The following is a 17,971-nucleotide window of genomic DNA, read 5'->3' as shown; positions in this document are numbered from 1 at the left end:
TTGGCTCCAGCAGTGATATCAAACTCAAACAGAAATGGGGGCTGCACAATTGTATATAAGAATCCAAAGCCACGATTAAAGATTATTTATATTTGATTTTTATTTGTTTTATTAAATAGTTCTCATTCATATTTTAATGTGGTTCAGGTACACTAGGCATACTGTGAAAAGGAACATGTTTGACAACACTGGACAAAAGCACTCAGGGGTTAAGTGAATTGACCAAGGTCACACATTTGTGTAGACACACAGTGTATATATTCATGTATAGCTGTATGCAGGTTCACATACTCATATGTTCACATACTCATACATCCATCAGATCTATATATGAACATACAAATTATATATACTCATTATATGTACTGCCCATATATGTATGTTCTATATCTATACTATACCTTAATCTTTTAATTAATATTTATATATATATATGTGTTCAATATATGTGTGTTTGCATGCATGTGGTCCAGAAGAGCCTCTGCTGCAACTTGGAAACTTTCCTGAACTTTCTCCCCTCCTAATACTGAAGTCCCTGTGAATGACAGGAGAGTATCATATAACAGGAGCTTAATGCAAAAAGGAAAAACTGGGGTTGGCTTTCAGGGCATATAATTCTTTCCTTTTAGGGACACTCTCAATGATATCATACTAGGCTGGTGTGTGTGTGTGTGTGTGTGTGTGTGTGTGAGAGAGAGATAGTAGTATGAAAAGTCAATATACACAATTTTGAGTGTGCAACACCTGGTTTTAAATCCTGCCTCCAACACCTACTTGCTAGGTGACCCTGAGGGTGACCCTTCACCTCTCTGGGTCTTAGAGTTTTCATCTGTAACAACAGAGGAGGACAAGATGGTCAATAAGGCCCATGCCAGGCCTAGGTCAGCAATAATCCTAAATTCATTCCATCTCATTTCCAGCTCTATGCCCATGATCCTCTGCACAGTTTGACTCAATTCCATTTCACAAGCTTTTACTAGGCACCCAGTGACACAAACATATCACACATTAATCATATATGACCAAGGAAACAGCTTCCCTGCTAAAGAGCCCAAAGTACATGGCCTTGTGACTTTATATACAGGCCCCCTCAAGCTGGAGAGTTTACTCTATAGTAGCCAAAGGAGAAAACCACCATTTAGTCGGGACAAAAATAAATCATTCCATGTATGTCATCCAAAAATGGATGGATATTTTGCAACCAGTTGGCTTGTGGCCACATGGTGATTTATGAGGAAACTATACAATCTAAGCCCTCTCATTTCCATTAATGGAAAATGATCTGACTAGGTGGGATTTTTCCAGTTGTGTTGGCAGAGGCTACATGCCATGACTGTTTATTCCGGTAACCCAAGCTGGTTTATGAGGCTGCCACATTGCTCCTTTGATTAGCTTGGTGAGAAAAGGAAGGAAAAAATCTTGTGAGGTGGAAAGACCTCTCGTCCTTTCTATATTGGGTATCTCAACCCTATAAAACTGGCACTTGGCCACACCTTTTCTACCCCAATGCAGCTGCTTCCTCTCTTCATTGCACAGCAAGACATGATGACTTGGTGAGTGTGTTCTGGCTCTATCTGAGCAGACTCTAAACCAAGAGGGAGTCTATCAGCTTTGCACATAGCAAGGAATAGATGGAACCAGAAACTAGATCTTTGAAGAGCTCTAAGGCCATCTACCAATGACAATGAGGATCTGTTGCCTCAAAGGGAAACCATAGAATGAGTTCTGTGGGATAGGACCTTGGAATGTCATGAGTCCACACTATCAACCCTCCTCCACTCAGAGGAGGAAGGTGAGATTATAAATCTTTGAAAGTCTCCCCTTGATTTCAGAGCCTCTTGTTTTCCACACAAAATGTCTTTCTGTAAGACCTATGGACAAAGCTGGAATAACCTAAAATCTGAGGGGCTTATTAAAGGAGGGAAGGAAATCTGAGGGGCTTATTAAAGGAGGGAAGGAAGGAAGGAAGGAAGGAAGGAAGGAAGGAAGGAAGGAAGGAAGGAAGGAAGGAAGGAAGGAAGGAAGGAAGGAAGGAAGGAAGGAAGGAAGGAAGGAAGGAAGGAAGGAAGGAAGGAAGGAAGGAAGGAAGGAAGGAAGGAAGGAAGGAAGGAAGGAAGGAAGGAAGGAAGGAAGGAAGGAAGGAAGGAAGGAAGGAAGGAAGGAAGGAAGGAAGGAAGGAAGGAAGGAAGGAAGGAAGGAAGGAAGGAAGGAAGGAAGGAAGGAAGGAAGGAAGGAAGGAAGGAAAGAGAGAGAGAGAAGAAGAAAGAAAGAAAGAAAGAAAGAAAGAAAGAAAGAAAGAAAGAAAGAAAGAAAGAAAGAAAGAAAGAAAGAAAGAAAGAAAGAAAGAAAGAAAGAAAGAAAGAAAGAAAGAAAGAAAGAAAGAAAGAAAGAAAGAAAGAAAGAAAGAAAGAAAGAAAGAAAGAAAGAAAGAAAGAAAGAAAGAAAGAAAGAAAGAAAGAAAGAAAGAAAGAAAGAAAGAAAGAAAGAAAGAAAGAAAGAAAGAAAGAAAGAAAGAAAGAAAGAAAGAAAGAAAGAAAGAAAGAAAGAAAGAAAGAAAGAAAGGAAGAAAGAAAGAAAGAAAGAAAGACCTTTATAATGCCTCCAGTCAGAAGGTATGCTCTATTAAGAAAATTCAAATAATTCTGTCAGAGTTGACCTGGATCCAACATTGTTATCTGTTTACAAATAACTGGACTAGACATCCAACTCCTCTGTCTTCTTGGGTGTAAGTGACCCTGAATTCCTGAAAACTAATCTGGAGGAGGGAATGCAAACCCTAGAAGGTCCTTCCAAACTAGGAAGGCTCCCAACATATGCCCAGGACAAAAGAAGATTGTCTCTGAGGATCCATCCACATAAAAGTGAAGAGACTCAGCAACAACAACAAAAAAATTCATAAAACAATGAAAACTTGCTTCTTTTCTCTTAGGATTAGAATTTTAATTCATGAGGACCAGAAATTTTTTAAAATTGCAGATATAGTCATGTGGTACAGTAGAAGGAGCTATAGATTTGGAGACAGAAGAGTAAGGTTCAAATCCCACTCTGCCACATAGTTGCCTTTGTGACCATGGGCAATGGTCTAACCTCTCTGGGCCTCAGTTCACCAATGTGTAAAAGAAGGGTACTAGTCTGGATCTCTAAGGCTTTCTAGTCTTAGATCTTTGGTTCTATGAAGAGATAAATTAAGTATCAATCCTCTCCCCAATATTTGATAATCAAGTTTCAAAGAACTGGAAAAAGGCAGAAACATAATTCAAATTAGATTTAATCAATCAGCAAACACTCATTAAGAATGGACTATGTCCCAGGCACTGTGCTAAGTGCTGAATTAGGGCTGGAATGATTTCACAGTCTCTTATGTCCCTTTCTCTGGTCTTTCCTTCATTCCCATCCTTCTTGCACAAAGCCGCCAAAATTCCTGCAATCTCTAGCTCCCAAGGTTATTGTAAGGGTCTATGGAAACAGTGTCTGTTAAGCACTTTGTTCTTAGTATTCTCTATTTCCTTGGCAAATGCTTCACCATGACTAGCCAAGGAGCAGGGCAAAAATGGAGTTTCAATTAGGAATCTAGATTTTAAAATTTTCTCTGTGAGTCAGATTGAACCATGGATTTAAAGATGAAATGTACTTCAGAGGCTATGTAGTTGAATCCTCTCATTTTACAGACAAGGAAACTGAGGCAGGGAAGGAAAGTCACTTGTTCAAGATTCTATAGGCAGTAGGTCATGGAGCAGAGGCTTTCAGTACTCTGCCCATTATATCCCACCTTCAGAACTTCCATGTTCTAGTCATGTAAAATTCTATTAGAAGATGAAAGTAAGGACTAAGGACATCTGGGAATGGAGGAAAGAAGAGGAGAATTTAGGGAGGAAAAAGTCCATCCCCTTCAGGCCCCCAATTCCCCTTCCTCTTCACAGAGGCCTTTCTTAGTCAATAATACCATCTAACAAAAGATGAAGCTGACTCCAAAGAATTCAAGATCATCAAAAAACATTTCTTAATAAGGTAAGCAATAGGGAGTCCCACAGGCCCAAACTGGCTTCAGAAGCCTCAGACAAACATCTCTAAGGCCACCACAAAGACAAAAAGCTGCCTCCCTGCCTAGAGGAAACGGACTAGATCATGACAGATGTAGGCCTACAGTTATGGGCTTTCTCTAGTCAACCAGGCTCTGGCCTCTGACTTCATTCCTGGCAAGGGGCCAGGGCTGGCATCCCTTGATCCTTAAAACGGAACGAGAGGCAGGGCCCAAATGAGAGATTTCCCCCATGTGTGAAATAAGAAGTGGACACACTTCCTGTGCAGATCAGAGACATCAGACCAGGCCCTTGACGTGCCTTCCCTCTTCTCTCTCTTTTTCCCCTCTTCTCACTCAGAAATAAAAATGATGCATGCAGATGGCGGGTGCAGAGCACAGAGTATTCCGCTCGGCTGAGTAAGTGCCCATGGGGACTGCAGACTCACATGGGAGAAGAGGGAGATTACAGTAAAGGGAGAGGACCCGGCCCTCCAGAGCTCTATCAATACATCCAAGACACGAGATCCTACCTTGTGTATAACTGATCGTCTTGGAGAGGAGAATCCAGTGCCGTGCCCAAGGGCTGAAAACCCCAGTGCTCTTGGAGCCAGCACTCTGGGGGCTCCAGCAGGCAGATTCATGAGTGCCTGATGTAGATACCACTCTGAATCCAGGGCCTAAGCACTGCCACATGTACCACACAAGGCTTAAAGGCTCTAGACAACCCACTGACAATACTGATGTAGCAACTAGAGTGAGTGCCGGGCCCTGTGCTAGTGCTGGGGATGCCAGGGAAATGGATGAAAAGCATCCTTACTCCCCAAGAGCTTACCTATTAATGGAGGAGATGAGTACACATCCCCCCCTCCTCTCTCTCTCTCTCTCTATATATATATATATAACATATAGGCATATAATATGAATACATATATATTTATATATGTGTGTATATATACACACACAGGGTCCTATATGTCAGATATTTTAAATTTTACTATATATTAATAATAGAGTTTATATTATATTAATATATTCTATATTAATATATTACATTTTATTGTATATTGATAATAAATATATTCTACATTATACATATTATGTTATATATTTTATTATATATTCTATATTAAAATTAAAAATGTAAAAATAATCTATGTATAATATATTTTCAAATCAGTCAGTAAACATTTATTGTGTCTACTCTGTGCCAGGCAATATGAATAAGTCCCAATAGCTAAATACAAAGTAATTAGAAAAGGTGGATGGTAGTTAGTGCAATCAAGGAAGCTTCCTGCAGAAAAAGCTTGAGATTCATCTTACAGGAAGAGCAGGATTCTTGGAGGTAGCAGGAAGGTGGGAGTTACAGTGTGGACATGCAGGGCAGCCATTGCAAAATCCTAAAGATGGCGGGTCATGCTGCTTTTGGCTAGGTCACGGGGTGAAGGAGGGAGGATGACGTCCAAAGAGGACATAAAGGATAGTCAGGCACAGGTTGGATGGACCTGCCTTTCTTAGCAATGGGAGCAACAGTGATGAAGAATAAACTATGGATGAACAGAGCCACCTAAAAGTTGCCTCCAATATATAGCTTTAAGTGGAAAGCCAGAAGATGAGGAGATGATATTTATTGAACATGTGTGGGTGGCCACACCCTGTGAGTAAACCTCCAAGTGTAGGGGAGGCCCTCCACAAAGGAAGCGCACATGGGCAAAGACAAAAATGAGAATCCAGTCTCACAGGAGGAGGCAAAGGGAAGATCAAATATGGGGTGAGTGAAATGGCAAAAACAGATGGTGGGGAGAAGGAAGAGTCGCCAAGTCTTATTCTGCATCTGTTTTCTCTTTCAAGGTAAATGATCAGAGACCTGGAAAGGTCAGAATACAAAATGGAAAATTGGGAGATGATATCCAGGAGAGAAAGGGAGTAGGGAGAAAGAAAAAGAACACCTGGAGATTCTTGAGGATTTTAAGTCCCATGGGCTACATCTTCCTACTTTAAGAATAGAATAGAGGGGTGCAACTAGATGGCTCAGTGGATAGAGAGCCAGGCCTAGAGACAAGAGGTCCTGGGTTCAAATGTGACCTCAGACTCTTTCTAGCTGTGTGATCCTGGGCAAATCACTTAACCCCCATTGCCTAATCTTTACTGTTCTTCTGCCCTGTAACCAAGATGGAAGATAAGGGGTTTAAAAATAATGGAATAGAGGCCAGGATGAGAGTACAAAGGCGGTGATGGTTCTGCTGTTCTTTTTGCTGGTCAATCTTCATCTGCAATATGTATTCAGCCCCAGGAGCCTCATTTTAGTAAGGATACTAATAAACTTGAGCAAGTTCAAATGGTAGCAGACAACTGAGATGATGAAAGAACTCGAGATTATGCCCTGTGAAGGTGAGCTGAAGAAACTAGAGATGGTCAGCTAGATGGATTGCAGCATGGGTTTGTTTTGGGTATAGGATGGATTCAGTGCCTTTGTGGACTTTGCCAACTCGGAGACTCGGATTCTGAGAAGAGAAGTTTTTAGAGGTAGACAACACAAGATCATTGTCTTTACCCCAATGAGGCAAAATTTGTGTGTATGTGTGTGTATGTGCACCCACATATATGGCTTTGTAAGTCTCATGACATAGGATTAAATGGTAATAAAATGTGGGCAGCTACGTGCCTAAGTGGATTGAAAGGCAGGTCTAGAGACAAGATGTCCTGGGTTCAAATATGGCCCCAGACACTTTCTAGCTGTGTGACCATGGGAAAGTCACTCCCCACCCCATTTCCTCACCCTCACCACTCTTCTGCACCAATACACTGTGTTGGTTCTAAGACAGAAGGTAGAAGGGGTTTTAAAATATCAACAAAGGGACCTGAGAATGGTTAGGCACAGTCAAGGAAATGTTTTCTATCTATTCTGCCTGGTAAGAACAAAGGCTCATTATAGTTATCTGCTATAGATAGAGTCATAATACCATATAATATTATAATACTCTAATACTATAGTAATATTGTCATAATACCACAGGAAAGAAAGATTATTTAAATATAGTAAATAATTTAAAGATTCCCTGATTCTCAAATAATGAATGCTTTGTTCTGAATTCTATTTTTATTAGCTAAGAACTTGTTGCTATATGACATTCTCAGAAGCATGGGTCTTTCTAAATTGTTCTTGTTGTTCAGACATTTTCATTAATGTTTGACTCTTTGTGACCTCATGTGGGTCACACTTCTTAGCAGAGATAATGGAGTGATTTGCCATTTCCTTCTCTAACTCATTTCACAGATGAGGAAACTGAGGCAATGATCACATAACCAATAAAATTTTTTGGCCAGATTTGAATACAAGTCTTCCTGACTCCAAAATCATCATTCTATCCACTGTGCCACCTGGATAGCCATTTACCATCCATTATCTGGGCTACTTTCCTATCATTCCTTGTGGCATGGAAACCACTGACTCCCATTTTACAAAAGAAGAAATTGAGGTACAAATGAATGGTTTTGTTTTGGTAAGCTAGCTATGTGGACTTATTCCAGGCCAATATATGTCTCTGTGCTCACTCAGACTATCTCCAAGTCTACCCAAAACCTGATTTTGGACAGGAGAGCTAGGAAATGCTTTCATTTTCCCATTCTGCTTCCCAGTCCAACTCCCCACCACAATGCATTTCATGCTGAGAACAAACTGTTCTCTCAAAATGTGCCAAATGTTTCCTGGAGCAAAGGATGTCATTAAGTGTTTGGGCTTTAAAAGAGACTCTGAATTCTAAGTTAACAGAGAGAGTTGGGATGGACAAAGTACAGTAAGTTGTTGAAGCCAAATTTGAAAACAAGACTTGCAAGATAAACAGGAATGTGGATGACATCTTACTGACTCATCATGTTATCCACAATTCCTGATCCTGTCTCCTCATTGACACAACAGTACCCTACCATCTCTTCTCTGAAGATGACTTCACTTTCTGCCTAAATTAGAAGACCAAGACCTTAGGTCAATAGCATCCTTGTTTTCCTATTCTAAAATGCACATCATTTCTTTGTTGTCACATATCACCTAATGACCAGGAGTTCTTAACCTTTTTATTATCTCATGGATCACTTTGATAATATAGTAAAGTCAATGGAACCACTGGGTTTTTTTCTGTTTTCTATTTTTCTATTTTTAAATGCTGAAAATATATTACATAGGAATTTCTCTCTCTGTTGGAAATTCCTATTCACCCTACCCATGTGTTCAGGTTTTCTTCTACATAATACAAATAAAATAAAATATAATAAAACTTAGCTTGATTGTGCCATCTTTCAAACTATCCTTCAATAGTTATCCTACCAATCTAGAGAGTACACTATATGTATTCACTTACTCATGACCCATTCACCCCCATGCCCTTTTTGGACTTCTTATAAATGAAGTCTTATTTTATTGAAGTCTTTGGACTTCAATAAAATATGTTGAACTAGATTTTTCCAGGGTCTTTCTGACCTCTAAATTATGAAATCTGAGAGAAGGTATTTTGGCCAAAGAAATATATTTGCAACAGAGGGATGAGCTCATACAGGACTTAATAAATCAGTTCAAAATACCCTCTTTCAAATCCCAGTAATTCTAATTTTCCTAATGTGTGCTGAAGAGCATACCACCAAAGAGCATACTTGGTGCAAAGCAAATGGAATATCACCATGTTGTAAGAAACGAGGCCCCTGAACAACTCAGAGAATCACACAAAGACTTCAGTGAACTGATACAGTGTGGGGAGAGCAGAAGAAACACCATTCAGAGGAGCCAGGGGAAATAAATGTCTACAGCAAACTAAATGGAAAAATAAAGAAACAAAGAACAAGCATATTACACAATTCTAACCTGACCCTAGAGGGGAAAAAAAGAAGAAGAAAAAAGCCTTCCCCATTCTTGTAGAAGGAGACTAAGGATTTGAAACATTGCATATGTTGTGTCCAACTTTGGTAAGGTGTGAGTTAATTTTTCTGAAGTCTCTCTCTCCTCTCTCTCTCTTCCTCTCTCTCTCTCTGTCTCTCTCTCTCTCTCTCCCTCTCTCTCTCTCCCTCTCTCTCTCTCCCTCTCTCTCGCACCATCTCTTTTTTCCTGTGTCTCTGTTGTTCTCTTTCATTTACCCACTCTCTCTCCATAGCCCAGCCATTCCTTGTTACAAGAGATAGCTACCCTAGGAGAGGAGAAAGGAAGGACTTTTTCTGGAAGGAAGACATAGAAACCAAAATGATTCAGTAAAAATAATCTGAATGATAAAAAAAATCACTTCATGTCACTCTTATGGTTTATGATGTTAGATTTTAAATTAAGCAACATTCAAAGTATTTAAAAATCACTGACCTTATTTAAATTATAAATTTTCAGAAAAATATACTTCTTTGATTCATTCACTACTTAGTCAAGAATAATATGATTATTAGTTAAATTTTACAGTTATTCTTCAGAGGTGAATTTCCATTCACAATAATATATCTCATTTTCTTGCTTCAAAATGCCCCCCTAGATAGCACTCTAAGACTTCCTGTTGGGTACCTCATTGAAAATAAGGGAAATATTAAATTTAAATAATGATCATAGCTCACATTGCTATATTACTTCAGAGTTTCAGGTTTTCCAATGTGTTTTAGGTACATTATCACATTAGAGCTTCCCAATAAGCCTAGGGAGAGGGAATACCTATCACGTCCATTTTTACAAATGAGGTGGAAAAGCACTCATTAAGTACTATGTGCAGACAACATAGCAAGGGCTAGGGATGAAAGCACAAGCAATCAAGGCATTGAGATGATTTCCCCATGGTTATTCAGATGATAAGTATCAGGTGGCATCTGACCTCTACTTGAATGGAGAAAGTGGAGGAGCCTTCCTTTTGGTTGGCTTGATGTCCTACATTATTTCAAAGCAAAAAGACTTCTAGCATCAGCCTCACCTGTCTTTCCGTGAGATCCAAGTTCACAGCAATCTCGTATCTCCTCAGCCTGGTCAGGTAGTTATGATGGGCAAATTCTGCCTCAAGCTCCCGGATCTGCTCCTTGGTGAAGGCTGTCCTTTCCTTCCTGGGCTTACTATTTACTTCCGATTTGTAATTTCCTTCCTGGGAGTCTGAAAGTCAGAGCAGATTACATACAATGTCATTAAACTTTGGGATTTATGAAGATATCTGCTCACCCACCTTTCTTCTTTGCTAATGAATAAAAAAAAATCATGATTGTTTCCAGGGTCAGTTATTGTCTATTCTAGACTATCAGTGTCCTTCCTCTTCACCAAGAAATCCAACAAACATTTACAGAAAAAGATAGAATAAAACCTGCTGGCAAGACTCACATAATATTCCTATCTGTCCCATGGTGGGCACGATTGACATTATGTCAGTTTCCAAATAACTTCTCTCATCAGCCAAACAACCTTGAGACAAAACAGCCCAGATATCAGGGTCAGGAATTACTCACAAAAGTTTTATCCCAATTTAGTTGCACAGATAATAAAAAAAAGATGAAAAACACGAAATGTGAATGTCATTGTGGTTTCTTTACAGATTTAGAGGCAAATCACTTGGGGGCAGAGGGGGAAGGTAGAGGGACCCTGAAGGGTGCCTTTTATATATAGTAGAATCCTGGGGGGCGCAATTGAATCTCTGAAACACTCAAGCCAAGACTCTTAAATGGTGAAGACCAAAGACCATTAACAATCCCGTTCTGTCCTTTAAAAGAGCCAACATTTCTTCCCAGGAGGACTACAGAAGTTACTCTCTGAACATAAAGGCAAAAGATAAAAGGAGGGACCTTGTTTTAAAGGTCCCTTAAACCAAGGATTAAAGGTCTCTTCTGCTGAGCAGAGGAGAGCTACACAGTGGTACCTTTCTTCCCCTAAGCTCTAGTGCTCTGACATGCTTAAGAGTATTTTCTTTAATCCTTCCAACATTCCTGGAAGCAAGGTGGTGTGTGACAAATAGTATTAGGTCCCTGTAAAGGGCACCTTGCCAAAGTGCAGGAAGGCTGTTATCCAAATAGATATTAATTCATATCAGAACACGCTCCTCCAAAATACCCATAAAACAAATTGTACAGATAATTGTCTCATTTTCCTCCTTGTGTTTACACTTGCATTAAGAACCAGGATTTAAGAGTGAGATGAAATAGTATTCTCCTCTGATCACGTCTGATTACATTTGACAGATGAATTATCATGTTTTCTTCTAGGGCACAGGATGGAGGGCTATTTATAAACATTCATTTCCTCTTTGCCACGACCAAAGAATTTGTTGAGCAGCGGCCAACCTATTATTTATGAGTCTTTCCATAGTTAGCCTGTCCTTTGGACAGCAGAGGCAGTCTAGTAATGGAACTCTACTTGATGGAAACTGTAGTGGCTAGGAATTGATTCCAGGATGTTTCCAATGATGACCTTTGTTCAAGGAATCGTATGAGAGGTATCAGGGTGAAAAGGTAAATGGTGAGCTGGTCATGCTACATGTACGAGAGACATCAGCTGGGCCACCTTAGCCTTACACTGGCACCCATGAAATGTAATGGGGGCTCCATGGGCAGGAAGTCCTTCAGCACCTTGAAGGGAATCTTCAATGAAGGACCCATGGGAGAACATGGGCAAGCGTCAGGAAGAAAAGGCATTAATGGGAAATGGTCTGCAACCATGGAAGGACTAAGGACCCTCATGATTCATTAGAGTAATAGATTTAGGCATCTGGGTGGCAAAGTGTACAGAGCAGTGGACCTGAAGTAAAGAAGACCTGATTTCCAAACCTGCCTTAGATGCTTACTAGCTACATGACCTTGGCCAAGTCTCTGAATGTCTCTTGGCCTGTTTCTTCAACTATGAGATTGAGATAATAAAAACTCCAAGGGGTGTGAGTATCAAATGATATAGTAACTGTAAAGCAATTCATATGGTTCCTGCAACATAGCAGGTGCTATATAAATACTATTATTGTTGTTATTGGTATCATTGAAGCACTGAAGCCTAGGCTACATAGCAAAATCCCAACTCAGAACCATTTTATTAGTTAATGTGATCTTTCCTGACCCATCTCCCATAAGCTGCTATTATTGTCTTTCCCCAAACTTCCTTGTCTTCATTTGGTCTACATTATCCATTTATTCATTTAGATATGCCCTTGTTGGTACTGCATTCAAGGGGAAGTTCCCTGAAGGCAGGAATTGTTGGACTTCTGATTTTTTTTTTTTCTCTCTGGGGCTTGGTGTAATTTCTGGTACAGAATCAGCACTTCAGTGTTTATTCATTGACTTATTTTCATTGCATCCCCAATGCCAAACACAATGCCTGGCACATTGCAAGCATTTAATAAATGCTTGCAGATTGAGTTATGGGTAAACATTTTTCTTCCAAATAACTCACTTCAAGCCCAAAGATGCTGAAATATCTGGAATATACGTATGAGAAATCTCAAATATTTTGGACACAATCTCCATATGCTGCCTGATAGCAACCATCATGGAATGACTAGAGCTCCTAGTCCACAATGGCATCATCTGAAAGTGAAATCCTTGGATTAAATTGTGATTAACAGGACCCGATTCTGACCCGCCCTGATGCTTTCTGTGGCTGGCAAGAGCAACATTCGCTTTTCATCGATAGCCTGGCACATCAGCCAATCTTCTAGATCATAGAATGAGCTTTCCTGACAGGGAAGTTGGCTCCATTGAGCATTCTTTATAAATCACAAACCACATTTCTAGTCTCGTCACTCACACCTATACGGACTGGCTCAGGGCCTTGGCAGAGTACAGGCGATTGCAACAGCTATGGGTTATGTGCTTGCTTATTGGCATTTCCTACTCCATGGGTGAGACCCAAGCTCCTTACATAAAAGCTGGGATTGGAAGGAAAGGGAGGCTGGGCCCATCCATCCAATATCAAGATACCTGGCATCATCCAGATGTGTTATCTATATTACTACTGGATGATCGGCATCCAGATATCTCAAGATATCCAGATGTTCTGACATAATGCAGGCAAAACTCCCCAATAAGAGGCTGCATTGTTCACTTTTCAGCCAGAAGCTTGAGATCTTCTAGGATCTATCATAGCTCAAATCCATGCTTAGAAAATGGACCTTTCACACCAGGCTCCCAGCATGCACACCCTTATGCCAAACTGGAAGCGTGCCCTGTCCCCAGGCTGTGGGTCACTTTTCTTTGATGGGGCAAAACTCATCTCTTTGCGTGTAAAACAAATGTGGATTTCAGTCCCAGAGCCAGGCTATTTTTTCATAAGCAATCTGATGTGAATGATTCATAGTTTGCCTATTTCCTTATGTAAGCATGAATGAATGAATTCACATTCGGGAAAGCATGTTAACTTGTGTTTATTTTCATTTCTTTGAAATTTCCATCCTTTAACTCTTTGTGATATTAACAACTTCCAGGAAAGTGGCTAAGTCTGTGTGTGTGTGTGTGTGTGCACACGCATGTGAGTGTGTAATGTGGAAAGGCACAATACCCCCCATTCCTGTGGCAAGTAGTTTGGTGTACAGATCCGATCCTCTACCCAGTGGTCCCCTGGCCATCATGACAAGCCTAAACCCCACAGCTCCTTAATGAATTTCCTTTCTAAACATAAGCTGTCCAAAAACTACTGCACAGTAAATGTAATCATTTTCATGGTGGTCATTCACAATTAGGGCAATTATCAAGGAAAGAGTAAATTGTAAATAATAGAACAATGACTCAATCTGTCCCTTCCCCTTTAGCTGAATCAGCAAAGGAAATCAGCTATCCCAGATGTGTCAATCCCTAACCCTTGGGAATATTGCCTTTATTTTAGTTTTTTCCTTGCTCTCTAGGCTTTCTATCATAGTTAAAGTTATATATATAATATTAAAAAAGCCTTTTCCCCTTTTCTTTCCCATTAAACACAAGCTCCCTGGAATAGTGGTTTTTGGACTTGTAACCTCCATAAACTGGAGTTGTTTTAATTTCCAAAGCCATAAATCTTTTTCTTTCTTTCTTTTTCTTTTTGGAATGTTTCTTTTTAACAGTCTCTAAAGGATAAAGACTGGGAGATCCCATCTCTTTCTGACCTTAAGGTCTTTGTTCATATCACCTGACTAGCTTTTCTTTGGTGGAAAATGGGTGGGAGACTTGGAAGAGGCTTTTGGCACATTTCAAATCAGCGCCCATCTGTTTCCCAGCTGTTTCAACTGAGGCAAAAATCTCTCAGTTTTCTTCCACCCATATCCGATGCCAAATGGTAGGTGTTGAGGGGGGAATTTAGAAACTGCATCCCTTCTTTCTGCCTCTCAGCCCCAAACAAAATATGACCATCTGGCACAGTACATTACAATGGAAAAGGTCACAACTTGTAGACCTGCATGTGCACATTTAAGAAGGAGCATGTGAACACCAGTGCACACAAGTGTTCATACACACACGCACACACACACACGCACACACACACAGAGGAATCTCTCACTCTTTCTTAAAGAAATGTTGACTTATGGGTTCAGGTACTGGTTGGCTGTCCTTGCTCCATAACCTTTGGCTTGCTGGGACTATGCTAATGGAAGAAGTCTGTGATACTTCCGTCAAGGATACAAATTGCTCTCCAAGGATCAGTTCTGTCTAGCTTTTAGAACTTCTCCACATGTGACTTTTTATTTCACCCAGGGCAAAGCAGTGCCAAAAGATAATAATGTTTTATTGGAGGCCAATGAGACAAGGGCTCTCTGTTCATGAGCGACATAGTATGTTTTTAAGCCAAAGAGGATCAGTAAAGCATGACTGACAAGAGAGAGCATAACACAAAACGAAATCTATTAACGTGCTTCACTGAGACGTTCCCAGAGTGGTTGGTTTGTGCACACTAGCAGAACACAGTGAAATGTCACCACAGGTAAATATGACTGAAATGATCAGCATTTTTGATTCTGAAGAATAGAGGAAGCCCAAATTTAAGAACAGGGTTCCCTTCGGAGGCTTCTTGTGGCTAATTTTTACTGGCTACTGAAGACAGATGTGGCGCCATCTTGCATGCAGCATTGCTGAGTTGGTTCAGTATAAAAAATTCAAAGGGTGAAATAAAGGACTTGGATTGGTGAATGATGAGGCATAATTAGGTTATAATTAGGCCAATGCTTCCTTCCAAATATTTGCAGTTCACAGAATGGCCTCCAGTACATTGCAAGAGTGTGCTCCTGAGGATTCATGGAATGAAATGGAGAAGGAAACTGGTAGAATAAGAAGCCATGTAGAAGTTACATTGAAGTGGCAAGGCGTAACCATGACCCACTTCAATAGAATCATGATCCATCAGAATATTAGAGTCTTTGATTCCAATAAAGTGGCTTTGCATTTCTAAAGGGAGCCTTGAAAGAATTGTTTTTTTTTGTTGTTTATTGTTTAAAGCCCTCCATTCTGTAGTTCATTGAGACATGGCAGGAGCCTGGGTTCTTGGAGGCCTTGACAAAGGAGAAGTTTCAAAGAGCTCCTTCCTGGTTTAAAGGGCATCCAGTAAAGAGGCCTATGGAGAAGCTCTGGTTTTCCTTTAGGATGACCTGCCTAGCTAAGTTCGGAGAGTCTCTAATCAATACAAATTTATTAAGCACCTACAATATTTCAGAAACTGTGCAAAGCAGCAGAACAAATCTAATCCCTTCTCCATAAATAGTGGTGCATGCTCAACTATTCCCTCTTCTTCTCTGGAAGACACGTCCTCAGTTTCTTCAATTAATCTAAGTTTTTTCACCATTCTGGCTGCCCCTTTCTTGCAAATCTGACTGTCACTGTTGTCACCAAAAAACGCATTCTTCTCCAAGTAGACAGATCAAGGCAGAATACAGCCGTACTATCAGTTCCTTAGTTTCAGATTGATTTAGCTTCATGGGAAAGGGAAGACTTTTTTTTCCAGATGAGTTGCTGTCTAGATATGGATTCCCCATCCAAACTTGGGGAATTGGTTGTTTGATTCCAAATGTGGTACTTTACATTGACTTCTATTCAACTTTGCATGCTCAGCTCAAGTCCATGTTCCATTGTGCTGGGTCTTTTTGAATCCTGCTTCTGTCACTCAGTATCTTAGCGATCTGTCCCTCTCTGCTGTGTATCAGGAACAAATTTAATGAATGTATCATCTATACCAAATCACTACCTGACAACAAGGAGAAAGGAAAGCCAAAGGAGAAAGCAGGGAGAAAGCAGGAAGAGGGGAGAAATCAGCAAACACAGATCACCGAGATCATTCCACTGGGGACTACCCTCCAAGATGACATCAAACTCCAAAGGCCCAAAGTTATGTAACTTTACCTTCACTTAGCCTACATTTCTGACAGACAGAAAAAAAGGAGAGAGACAGAGAGAGAGAGAGAGAGAGAGAGAGAGAGAGAGAGAGAGAGAGAGAGAGAGGGAGGGAGAGAGAGAAGGGAAGAGAGAGAGAGAGAGAGAGAGAGAGAGAGAGAGAGAGAGAGAGAGAGAGAGAGAGAGAGAGAGAGAGAGAGAGAGAGAGAGAGGGAGGGAGGGAGGGAGAGAGAGAAGGGAAGAGAGAGAGAAAGAGAGAGAGAGACAGAGAGAGGGGGGGAGGGAGAGAGAGAAGGGAAGAGAGAGAGAGAGAGAGAGAGAGAGCCTTTGTCATATACTTTGTTTAAATCTGTAAAATTCTATCTAGAGTATCCCCCTCATTTAGAAAAACAATAAACCTGTCCTTAAAGTAAATGCAGTGAGTCTACTATGACCAGTTCCTTCTGCAGCCTGTTACTTAGCTCAGTCTTTGTTTCAAAATACCCTTTCCCATTCTGGATTATCCCATTTTCAAGATTATTATTATCTCAGGCTTTACAATCCATTAGAACTTAGCCTACAATTCTCTGGTGTCCTCATGCTATAAACAAATCTGACTCCTAAATCTTTCCCTATATGGGTAGATGAGTTGGTCCTGGATATTTCAGATCAAGACTTAGAAGCAAGAGTTAAAATGTAGCTGCCTTAAACCATATCATCATTCCACAATCTGCATGAAACAATGTTCAGGAGTAAGTGGCTAGGAGCTAATTTACTCAAATGCATAGTTAAGTGTGATTGAGTTGTTGCTCCCACCATAGCTGTCCATGCAGCATAAACAATAGTTGCTAGACAGACCATTTGGGAACCCAGAAGTTGATAGTAGGTAATTTAGCTAGAATTTCCCTAAATTATAATTTTGGCTACTTTTGTAGCTGTCTTTCTCCACTAAAGTCCTTAAAAATATCCTTATCTTGTGGAGGTGACCATTAGCTTTCAAAGTGCAAAATAAGCCATAAAAGATGGGAAAGTTTTGAACCCAAGATTAGTGAAGAACTGTGTTCCTGTCATTTGAAGGCTGACTTAGCTAAGTCCACGGGGAATGGCTATCCAGGAGGAGATGAATATACGTGCATAATTTTTCTTCATTTTCAGAGACTTATGAAGATCAGGTATTAAGGCACAGAGGAATTGCAACCTGTACCAGTGGAGAGAATGAACAATGTACTAAAATCACAGATAACTAGATTAAGTTTGGAGAGAATCAATTTCCATCTAGGATGGCAGTTATGACAAAACTCTAACAAGTGAATTTTAGTTTTTATCTGATACTACTATATTCTTACACTCATAGAATTTTAAATCTGAAAAGGAACTCAGTATAATTTTCTGATCTTAGAGTTGATCTTGTTGAGGCCAACAGATTGGATAACTTCCCCAGCTATCTTGGCTCTCAGGTGTAAGTGCCATTCCAGAACCATGAGCTTTATTTCTAAAATTAATGAAGAATCTTTTTCTCATGACATCTCAATCAATCCATCAAAAATCAATCAACAAGCATTTGTGAAGTGCTTATCATGGGATGGACACTTGCCAAGTGTTGGGCAAACAAAGAAAGGCAAAAAACAAAGAGTCTGCTCTCAAGAAGTTCACAGTTTCATAGGGGAGACTCCTGGCCATCAAAATTTCATAAGAATCATCTGG

The 17,971-nt window shown here is 40.2% G+C and overlaps 1 protein-coding gene across 2 annotated transcripts in view; it reads right to left on the bottom strand.

Moving 5' to 3' along the window:
- MEOX2 (mesenchyme homeobox 2) overlaps window positions 1–17,971 on the bottom strand; it is an 87,261-nt gene that overhangs the window by 14,145 nt on the left and 55,145 nt on the right. For both annotated transcript variants that reach the window (XM_056800570.1, XM_001363866.4), the window contains one exon: window positions 9,949–10,121. In XM_056800570.1, the coding sequence (XP_056656548.1) occupies window positions 9,949–10,121 (173 nt within the window). The remainder of the gene's footprint in view (window positions 1–9,948; window positions 10,122–17,971) is intronic.

Source organism: Monodelphis domestica, chromosome 5, assembly GCF_027887165.1.
Source record: "Monodelphis domestica isolate mMonDom1 chromosome 5, mMonDom1.pri, whole genome shotgun sequence".
Classification (NCBI taxonomy): Eukaryota; Metazoa; Chordata; class Mammalia; order Didelphimorphia; family Didelphidae; genus Monodelphis; species Monodelphis domestica.
Note: the sequence above shows the minus strand (reverse complement) of the source record. Positions and strands in the feature narration are given on the sequence as shown.